Source organism: Colias eurytheme, chromosome 29 (assembly GCF_061535395.1).
Source record: "Colias eurytheme isolate Ceu_HAF_F1 chromosome 29, ilColEury1 Martin Lab GWU primary, whole genome shotgun sequence".
Taxonomy (NCBI): domain Eukaryota; kingdom Metazoa; phylum Arthropoda; class Insecta; order Lepidoptera; family Pieridae; genus Colias; species Colias eurytheme.
In genome coordinates, this window is record NC_143008.1 from 5165494 (window position 1) to 5177461 (window position 11968).

At 37.1% G+C, this 11968-nt stretch overlaps 1 protein-coding gene across 2 annotated transcripts in view; it reads right to left on the bottom strand.

Moving 5' to 3' along the window:
- The window catches only part of LOC149896252 (LIM domain-binding protein 2-like), a 54509-nt gene extending 43041 nt beyond the window's left edge, over positions 1-11468 (bottom strand). The window contains exons 1-2 of one of the 2 annotated variants that reach the window (XM_090117843.1): positions 11116-11468; positions 475-860 (exon numbers count right to left, since the gene is read on the bottom strand). In XM_090117843.1, coding sequence (XP_089973969.1) covers positions 475-860; positions 11116-11142 — 413 coding nt within the window. In that variant the 5' untranslated portion in view covers positions 11143-11468. Of the gene's footprint in view, positions 1-474; positions 861-11020 lie in introns of both variants that reach the window. The other variant, XM_090117844.1, reaches the window with a different exon arrangement.
- Positions 11469-11968: the final 500 nt, after the last annotated feature.

An 11968-nucleotide genomic window follows, 5' to 3' on the forward strand; every position in this document is an offset into this window, starting at 1 on the left:
AGCGCGAAGGAACTTGTAGTTTTGCATACACTGATCACGTAAAAAATACTTAAAAAAAAAATTACGTCCAAAATTTTTTGCTAAATTTTTCCTGAAAATCCATGTTTTCTTCTCTAGCTTCGCGCAGCCGTCATATACCGCTTCTCTAATATGAGCATTTTATCTATGAAAACATAATCTTAAACGATAGCTCACGTGCTGGTGGCAAAGTTGGGCGGCTCGCTTGTTATGGGTGTACACATAGAGTTTTAAGAATTCATCTATTTGAAAAAAAAATGCGTCTGGAATTTTTAAATTATTTTTTACGTACTCAGCGTATGCAAAACTATAACCTCCTTTGAGCTTAGTATACCAACAGTGGGACACCCTGTATATCTTGTCTAATATATATTTAGTCGTCCGTTTAGCGGATGATTAAAATATTCGTCCGATTATCAGAAGACTAGCAACAACCATAATATAAACAACACGTACCTGTCAACAGGGGGCGGCAGGGGCGCCATCATGTGCGGGTGCGGCGGCATCGGGTGCGGCGGGTGCGGGTGGAACGGGGACCCGGGCGGCGCGAACCCGGGCCCGAAGTGCGGCTGGCTCGGCGGCGGGCCCGGCGGGAACCCGCCGCCGGACCCCGGCCGGGCCGACGGGCTGCCGAACGGGCCCGCCGTCGCGTAGGGCCCCGCGAACCCGGGCCCCGGGCCGGGCGTGGACGGCGCGGGGGACGCCGCGAACGCGGGGCCCGCGGGGGACCCCGCGGGGGGCGCGAACGAGGGGAACGGCGGCTCGCTCGACTTCCACGCGGCCGGCACGCCGCCGCCCGCCTCGTCCAGCGCGGGCACGCGCCGCTGTAGGCCCACCGACATCTGCACAGAGGCGCTCGTCACTTCGCGTCACCGCACTGGTGGCTGAACCGCACTACAACTTGGCAGTGTGTGTATGGTATTTAGCTTTGGTTCTAGAAGCTGATGTGTGTGTGAGGTGGTAGTGTGTGTGTACTGTGTGTGTAGTTGCAATCGCTTTTGGTTCTAGAAGCTTTGAGGTGGCATACGCTTCGCATTGTTCCTACAAGTTGTTGTTGTGTGTGTGTTATGTGTAATCACAAAATCTGTTCTAGAAGATGATTGTATGTGTCAAGTTGCATTTGCTTTTGCTTCTAAGTGTTGATCGTGTGTGTGTTTATGTTACGTAGCCGTCATGTTTCTAGCAGTTGACAAGGGTGTCTGCCTTGGTGGCATTCGCCATCCGCTCTAGAAGCAGAAAGTGCGTGTGTATGTGGAATTGCGTGTGTGTGTGTTAATGTTACATTCACAATTGTTTATTTGTATTCTACTGATATGTACATAGAGGCTGTATAGTAAAAGATGTGATACCATTAGTGGGATACATTATTATTTATTACTATCCGGCCCTTATATTATTATTTAAACGATAGGGAATGTTGTTATATCAATGCAGATCAAAAAACTACACCATTTTTAATGACTATACGGGTAACTTAGATTTCATAATTAGTGAACTTTGCTTTACGATCGACTTTTATAAACAAGTTATCAATTGCGTTATATCATTTCGAGATACATTCTTACATTCTTTGTCAAGACTGTGATATTCAACATTTTATCTTAATATATACATATAAATCTTGTGTCACAATGTTTGTCCCAATGGACTCCTAAACCACTTAACCGATTATAATAAAATTCGCACACCATGTGCAGTTCGATCCAACTTGAGAGATAGGATAGATAGTACCTACCACAGGTGAAGCCGGGGCGTATTTTGATAGAGAAACAAATTCTATAATTCTAGTTTGGTTGATGATAAATTTACCTAGTTTTTTATCTTACATTTAAAATTTCCTAATTGTGGACCGTTTTTAACACAAATGAAATAACAGTTAACTTAATAGGATTACACAATGACCACTCGACCATTTTGTATATTCGCAATTTGCTAATCCATACTAATATTATAAATGCGAAAGTAACTCTGTCTGTCTGTCTGTTACTCAATCACGCCTTAACTACTGAACCAATTTGCATGAAATTTGGTATAGAGATACATATTTTGATACCCGAGAAAGGACATAGGTGATAGGATAGGTTTTATCCCGGAAATCCTACGGGAACGGGTTTTTCTTTGAAAACGCGGACGAAGCCGCGGACGGAAAGCTAGTCACATAATATATTATATGCAATATGAACAAGCACTTGTTATAGAACAGAGTAATGAAGTACAGAGACTACGAAATATTACCATCACCAGTTAACACAGAGTAATCAAGAACAGAGACAACAAAATATTATCATCATCTACCTATTTCATTCCCACTGTACGGACACGGGCCTCTTATGAGATTTCAGGCTATAATCCACGCTGGCCAAGTGGTTGGCTCGGTAGATGTCACATATCTATACCTACTAATATTATAAAGCTGAAGAGTTTGTTTGTTTGAACGTGCTAATCTCAGGAGCTGTGGGTCCAATTTTAAAAATTATTTCGGTGTTAAATAGACTATTTATTGAGGAAGGCCATATAAGGCTATATAGATCCAAGTATTCATAAAGAAAATTTTAATTTTTATATTTATTAAACTTATTAATTAATAGGTAGAAGACAGGTACTAAAATGACATTTTTTTTTTTTGTTGATTTTATATTTTTGGTTTTATGGCATTCATATGCTTTATCACTCGGGCGGGTCACGAGTGGCTGAGTTGGTGAGGCATCCGCCCCGGAATGGCGCGAAGGATGCGGGTTCGAGTCCCGCCTCGTGATCGAATTTTTTCTATTCTTTATAAATTTATAAAATGACATTTAGAAGTGAGAAGTAAGGGTTGCTTTTTAAAGTTAACCTAAACTTTAAACCAAAGCTGTTAAAAAGGTAGATTTTTGCGTAATACATATTATGTGATATTAGATTCAGTAAAATTATTTATAGTCATACATACAAAACACAAGAACAAAAATTCACAACATATTTTTGCTCTGTACATTCATTACTCTGTGCTTAAAGAAATTTAGCTAGTTACGAAATGTGGCTAGCAACCTTTAAATAGATGCAATGTCTATTTATAATGCATGCGATAAAACAATTTGTCTGTATGTTGGTCGTATTAAAACATTTCCCTACTAGTTCATTTAACCAACCAAATTGCTGAACGGATTTTGATAAATTTTGTCATAGACACAAACTTGAAAAGTAATCGAATTTTCTTATGGGATATGCTCGTCATAATTTATAATATCTCAGGAACTACTGGCCCGATTTGAAAAATTATTTCGGTGTTGGATAGCCCATTCATCGAGAAAGGCTATATATCATCACGCTAAGACCAACAGGAGCGGAGCCAAGCGGGTGAAACCGCGGAGCGCAACTAGTTTATAATAAGATTATTTTTATTCATGTTTACTTATAATTTACGCTTTTCCAAGTTTCTACCTAATTTATAAAACAACAATAAAACAACATTTATTCGTGATTGAGTAACATCCTTATAAACTTTAATACACAACTTTAGTACAGCATGCAATAATTACCTACGTTACAACTTACAATGCTAATTATTTTCGTAATTCTTACAACGCATAACTATACATAATTGTTAAAGAAATATTTTAATTTCGTTGCTTAGAGCAAATTTTTTTATTCACTTGTTAAATTAAATATTTAAAAAATATATATAACGGCCGAATTAATAACCCCCTTTTTTTGAAGTCGGTTACTACTTACGGAACTTTTATTCATATAACTTTTACATTTTATCTGCCCTAGATTACAAAATAAAAGATCTCATTTATAATCGAAGATAATTGCATGATTTTAGAATTTTTTACAGAGATGGCTTGAGACCTGAGTAAGAAGTAAGGACATAATATAGGTTTTATCCCGGAAATCCCACGGGAACGGGAACTATGAGTTTTTCTTGAAACCGCTGCACTGGCGGAAAGCTAGCCCTACTAATATTATAAATCCTGTCCTATTAATTTTAATTAATACTAGCAGTCCGCCCCGGCTTCGCCCGTGGTAGGTACATATTTACGTTTTCTCTACATAAGAACCATCCTCGTACTTCAAGGAATATAATAAAAAAAGAATTATCGAAATCGGTTCACCCGTTCTCGAGTTATGCGCTTACCAACACATTTTGCGATTCATTTTTATATATAAGAAGATTATAAATGCGAAAGTTTGTGAGCATGGATGTGTATGTGTATGTGTATGTTTGTTACTCTTTCACGCAAATACTACTGAACCGATTACAATGAAATTTAGCACACATATAGAGGGTAACTTGGATTAAGACATAGGATAGGTTTCATCCCGAAAATCCCACGGGAACGGGATCTATGCGTGTTTTTGACTACGCAGGCAAAGCTGCTGGCGGAAAGCTAGTCAGCTAATAAAATAATATTGACTATCTAATTTTTCATACTTTCAGTACAGAATCCTACAAAACCTCAATTTTTAAACTCGGTTACACTTGCCAAAACAGGTTACATCCACATGGGCTATTGTTGCCCGCTTACTGCTCAGGTAAAAAGATGACCATTTTTTTTACCTTGACCCTTGAGTGACGTCACCTTGAGGACATTCAGTATGCAAGTGCGGATGTATAGTTTTATTTCCATAATCACTTACTATGTACTATTAATAAATGCGAAAGGTTGTGATGTATGTTTGTTTTTGTTGTGATGTACGAGAACGACTGTCTGTCCCTATATTTCCATGTGATTTGAGCTTTTTTTTCATTGAGCTTTACACGTGATTTGAGCTTTTTTTTTCACTGAGATTTACATGTGATTTGAGCTTTTTGTTTCATTGAGCTTTCGATATCATTTGAACTTTTTGTTAAATTGAGCTTTCGATATCATTTGAGCTTTTTGTTAAATTGAGCTTTCGATATCATTTGAGCTTTTTGTTAAATTGAGCTTTCGATATCATTTGAGCTTTTTGTTTCATTGAGCTTTCCATGTGATTTGAGCTTTCCATGTGATTTGAGCTTTTTATTGAATTGAGCTTTCCATGTGATTTGAGCTTTTTGTTAAATTGAGCTTTCCATGTGATTTGAGCTTTTTGTTGAATTGAGCTTTCCATGTGATTTGAGCTTTTTGTTGAATTGAGCTTTCCATGTGATTTGAGCTTTTTGTTAAATTAAGCTTTCGATATCATTAGAGCTTTTTTGTTAAATTGAGCTTTCGATATCATTTGAGCTTTTTGTTTCATTGAGCTTTCGATATCATTTGAGCTTTTTGTTTCATTGAGCTTTCCATGTGATTTGAGCTTTTTGTTTTTGGTTGAAAGTTTGTGAAAGTAGAGGGGGATTATATAAATTGGGGCCTTATCCCCGATAGGATAGCCACACCCTACATATTTTGAACTCTACTCAAGTCTCAAAGCCACAGTCCTGGCCTTTGACAAAACACCACTGCTTTTGACACTGTGGTCCCATGCAATTAAATGATGTCAAGGAGCAACAAGCTTATAGATATTATCATGAACACACCGACATATCAACACACATACAAACATACCAAACAACCATTTGACGACGCGGTTGGCGCAGTGGTAAAGTAACTGCCTACTGAGCCGACGGTCCCGGGTTCGATCCCCGGTCAGGGCAAATATTTGTGTGATGAACTCAATTATTTGTTCTTGGGTCTGGGTGTTACTATCTATATATGTATAATTATTAAATATTATATTTATCGTCGCCTAGTACCCACAACACAAGCCTTAATTGAGCTTACTGTGGGACTAGGTCGATTTGTGTAATAATGTCCTATAATATTTATTTATTTATTTATTTTATTCCTACACACATAAGAAGTTAAACTTCTTTATGACCTTATTTTTCAAAAAATAATTTACTATATATGCAACTTTACAGGAATACATACGTCGAATCACGCGTGGTAGGGATAAGAAAAAGATGGCGCGTAACGGAAAAATGTCATGCGTAACGAAAAAATGTTACACTAAATTTTTTTCCAACCCCGATAAAAAAGTTTCACTTCAAAAAATATTGTAAAATGTACTCAAATGAAATGTATTGAATAATTAGCTTGTTTGTTATTAAAAAAATGACGAAAATATTATGTTTATACGTTTAGAGTTTAGACGACACAGTAATTTCTCTACCTAGCAAATCTAGGTTAAAAAGAGTAGTCTAGAAAAATCTGTTCGCGGTCACCGATTTTCAATACTTGGCTAGAAGAAAGTTTATATCTTCTTTTATAACAGACTAGATTTCCGCCCGCGGCTTCGCCCGCGTTGCTCCGCTCTCGTTGGTTAGCGTGATGATATAGCCTATAGCCTTCCTCGATGAATGGGCTATCTAATATAACATGGAAAGAATTTTTCAAATCGAACCAGTAGTTCCAGATGCTAATCTCTGGAACTACTGGTTCGATGGCGTTTAAAGAAAGAAACAAACAAACTCTTCAGCTTTCTAATACATAATATTAGTACTAGATTTCTGCCCGCGGCTTCACCCGCGTTTGCAAAGGAAAACCCGCATAGTTCCCGTTCCCGTGGGATTTCCGGGATAAAACCTATCCTATGTGTTAATCCAAGTTACCCTTTATATGTGTGCTAAATTTCATTGTAATCGGTTCAGTAGTTTTTACGTGAAAGAGTAACAAACATCCATACATCCTTACAAACTTTCGCCTTTATAATATATACATATTAGATATATTAGATAGATCTATCAGCTAAAAACTAAAAAGGTTACATTACTAGGTTTATAAATAAAGATTTAGCTAATATCTAATTCGTACTTTTAGTATGAATCCTAATATTGTTTACTACTAATCCTAATTTCTGCTAATCCTATCCTACTAATATTATAAATGCGAAAGTTTGTGAGGACGTGTACATAATGTGTTCGCAAATACTCCTGAACCGATTACAATGAAATTTTGCACACATATAAAGGGTAACTTGGATTAACAGTTAACACATAGGATAGGTTTTATCGCGGAAATCCCGCGGGAATGGGAACTATGCGGGTTTATCATTGAAAACGCGGGCGAAACCGCGGGCGGAAAGCTAGAACATATTATTATAAATGCGAGAGTTTATAAGAATAGGTGGATGTCTGTTAACCGAACCCGCGGGAAAAAGCAAGTATATTCTTTAGATCATGTGTTATTCTGGTACATAAACCACATCACAGGCCACAGCCAAGTATGATCAAAATCGGTTCAGTGGTTTTTGCATGAAAGAGTAATAAACATTCCTAGGATTATGAATAGACAGGTTACGACATTCGTATGAATGTGAATTTTTTGTACTTCCACAAAAACCAGTGAATCGATTTGTAATAACAATAACATAATAACGTCTAATTTTAAACCAGATTAAATATTAGGTTACATTTTAAACCGCGTTTAAAACCCGTTAATATTTCGTCTCAAGAACTACAAGTTACAATAACACAGACGAAAGAAAACGAGTTTCTCGCCCAACTACTGTCGATTCTATATTATTTTTTGTTTCACCTACGTTCCTTGCTAGCCTTTTATTGTAACTAGCTGTGCCGCGCGGTTTTACCCGCATTGCTCAGCTCCTATTGGTCTTAGCATGGTGATATACGTGATAGATTAAATTATAATATGTTGATTGTTGACCCGATGAATATTACAAACAGTGTAATAATCATGCAAAATTGGAAGTAAATCTATGCAGTACTTTTGAGTTTAGACCAATACCTACTATTAGACTAACAGACAAAAATACGAAAAACTATATTATGAGTTCAATGAGACACAGAATTAGAAACAGAGTAACACAACTCGCATTTATAATATTAGTAGGAAGGATAGGACATAAATCAAAACTATACACTACAACACCAAAAAAAATGTAACTTAACCATTGACTTTCCCTATAATCTCTATAACAATAATAATAATTACAAGTACATTTACACCGTCCAGCCACCCTATGACGTCATCAATCCCGTCACGTTGAAAAGAAATGTGACGTCACGGCACTCGGGATTCGGGACCGCGTTCTGTCGGTTTCAAAATTATTTCGAGTTTTGTTCATTTCTAATAATTGTAATTTGTAACTGATTTCAAAAAAGGATAATTATAATTAATATGTTTATTCGACTTCAAAAAGGGAGGTTCTCAATAAGTTTATTTTGTTTGTGTGTAACTCGGTTACTCGAAAACGCCTGGACCTATTTTTAATTTGATTTTTGCATATCATTAAATTCACCATCAATTTCTTTTTTAAAGGATATAGGTCGGTAATCGGTATGTTACGCTATTACTCGAAGTTTGGACAATTTTGGAATTTGTTTATTATTAGTTGTATACACGTAGGTATGTAAAATATGCAGTTCTTGAGAATTATTAACAAGTGATGCCTACTTCTTTTAGTTTTCTAGGATGCATATCAGTCTATGCTTTTTTGATAGATATTCTGTATGCACGTAGGTAGTAGGTACTAAAAATTGTTTATTTTTTTTATTTTTCGAGTACTCAACTACCTATATGTTTTATGTACATAATGTTGATATGTTCTTTAACTATTTCTTTGAATCATGGAAAAGAGAGTTCAGAGACCGTGATGGATGATATAGTTATTCGTCTATATTGTGGCTTATAAAAAGATGGCCGATGATTAGTAGTTACTAGTTAGTACCTAGTTACAATTATATTTATGAACAATTGTCTCTGATCGGATTGTGGAGTAAACTTTCATTTATGTTTTACATAAACTCAATGGTTTAAAAATACCATGTCGTAAAAAACATAACCCTCTTTCGGGCGTGGTCGGTTCTAATCGAAAAGCTTGTCTATGCCTAGATGGAATTCATTATTTATCTTTTTTGGTGTAAGTAGTCTGTAGATTTGCTATTTTCGAGTAAATGATTAAACACTGACAGAAACATTAGGTAATCCCCTAAAACTCGAGAACGGCTCAACCAATTCGGCTATTTTTTAGCTTCGTTTGTTTTTTTCGGCTACGTTTTTGTAAGGCACAAAGGTTCTTGGAGAGAGAATAGGTACGAAATAGGGGCAATAGGACAGAACAACGTTGGCCGGGGCAGTAACGTATTTTATATTTCTTAGGCCCTGCGCAGACGGCACACTTTTTGTGCGATCGAGTCTGCGGCGCACAAAAAGTCTGCATGGCGCGCAAAAAGTCGGTCGCGGATTTTTCACAGACTCAACGCACACGACGCACATCTTCGATCATTTTGTCGGCAGAGCTGTAGGGACGTAGACGCTATGGAAATCGTGTAAAGTGTGCGCCGTCTGCGTTAGCGCGCGTTGAAGCAAACGTTCAATTCTTTTCACACACTTTTGTGCGGAGCGGCGCGGTGCGGTCTGCCCGAATTACACGGATTTTTTGTGCGCCGGACTTTTTGCGCGTCGTGTGCGTTACTGCATATAATTTCATAGGTTCTATTTTCACAGACTAAAAAGTGCGTCACGGATAGTCTATCGTCTGCGCAGGGCCTTATGCATTGATTTCTGAACAAACAAACTAGGTAATACATAAGTACATTAAATGAAGTCCCATGTCCCCTAGTGGGGTAAGGGGCAGATGCATTATACATCTGTTTCACTGATCGATTTTCTTTAGTGACAAGTAGGTGATCAGCCTTCTGTGTCCTGCCAGACCGAGACATTTTTTTCTTCGTCTCCACCGGGAATCGAACCTGGGACCCCTCGGTGCTACACTCACGCGTCAACCAACCAAGGAGGCGGTCACATAAGTAATACGAAAGTTTACAGTACGCTATTACGATTTATATGATGCTTTAACTAAAAAACGGCTGAACCGTTTCGGATGAAAATTTTCCCAACTGTGTGAAACAACATGGATGAACTTATTCACCTTGACGAAAACCTGTTATTTTATACTAACATTACAAGTGCTAAATTAACTGCCAGCTGCTTCGCAAGTGCTTAACAAATTATGATAAAATCTGGTCGTTAGATCGATCGTATCTTTAAACGAGTTACCTATATATTTCTCTTACTAAAAAAATCTTAATGGTAAAAGTTAGGTGAATTCATTTATATGAAAAATCGTCTTTTCTAATAATCATACAAAATGGGATCCTAGTATGAACACGAAACTGCCCTTGCACCACATACACACAAACACACATACATACAACATGTACACATAAATTGTATAAAAACAACTTTCAATAGTAGATATAAAAAGGCTGAATCTATGCCAATTTTAAGTGAAAAGTAATTAATAGTAAGCAAGGTGCTAAGCTAGGAGAATTTCATCAAAACGAGTTCGTTATTTTGTTGACGATCTTCGAACACACATACATTTTTAGAAGTTTAATAAAATAATTAGGTATCTACTTCTACATATTATTTTAAGAATGTGAACTTATATTGTATATACCTAGGTAAGTGCCTAATATGTAAATGTTGTTAAAGGTACTACACAACACGAAATTCGAAATTATGTATGTTTGTTTACCTAATGGATAACAAGTCTTTATTTCACATGTTTTTAAAATGTTAAATTATCGTACATAAAATCATACCACATTCTATATATCTATGAAAAAAACACTCAAATCATCAACTGAACACGCAAGGAATAAACAGAAAGTAATGAAATTTTTATATAAATAGGTACTATCTATGGAAGGAACTTTGGATGCCTTTGCCGTGGTTTTCATTTAATTATAGAAAACATAAATTTAACCTACAGAGGGTATATAAAAGTCATAGTGATGTTTAAAACAAAAACGATACGAATGTATTTTAATTTTCTATACGATTAATTATTTGCTAGTAATTCACTAAAATCTAGGGTCAAAAACAAGAATATCAACTTGAATTCATCGCTAAGAACGTTTGTAACCGAACGTTCGGTTTCAAATCGTAAAAATAAAAACAAATACACATTATAACCTATAAAAAGATCGATACAACAACATTCCCTCCAAAAAAACTGGCCGCATAAAAAAGGGGTTAGGGACCTGTTCGGATAGAAAAAAAAGCGTACGAGGGATGGACCTCCGTACCTCCGTGGTTCGTTCAGCCACCCCAAACGAATAGAATCGACGAGGGTGGGACACCCCGCATTTTGAAATCAAAATCACTCGGTTTCACCACTTACAATGTTTCGGTTGCCTTTCTTCCTCATACGAACATTGCACGACGTGTATCCATTTAACTATTTTAAACTACACAACACTGCTACTAACAATCCACTGGCTCACTGACATCAGTTGCTTTTTTTTTGGTCGTCGCGTGCCGCGTAGCCGGCCGGCGGGTCAAAAACGAATACACACACGTCTTCCTTGCCACGGTGTTACACAACGTTTATTTATTAATTGTTTTACATTATTTCACTAATAAGTTTTTGAAAATAGCGTTCGTTTCATGACAGTCGCGTAGCGTCATGCATGTCGCGGTCTTTCACGGTATGTACGCGCGACCCGTGGCGCTCGATTGTACTGAATTCGAGCGTCGGGGCGGGGCGGGGGTTGCGACGTGGGGGGTGTATACTGTTGTACCGACGCGGTTGAACTACTTTATCGACCTTTTGGACAGGTGGCGTGTTATTGGTAGATTCCCTTGCAGCGCTTCCATCGCTTTTTTTAAATCGATTATTTAACTAAGAATCAATAAGTAAGACTGATTCTGTTTATCCTGTGTGTATTACGCAAATTATTTCCATCTACAAATATTAAAAAAAATAAAATATTGATACGAGTAGCATTGGCTCGTCCAGAAATGATTTTGTATGAAGTGTTCCAAGTAGCTACTTGCTACAAGACACTTGTATCTTCGATTTTTTCAAATTTTGTTCCATTATCGCCATCTCTTGTTTACTTTTGGTACCTATTTTTTTGTAAACCTTTCCCAGCTCCACGTTCGGTAATCTGTTCTATATTATATAGGTAAACAGCTGAGTTGCAGTTTGCAAAGTTTAAAATAGTGCAAGATGCTAATTAACATAATGTAAA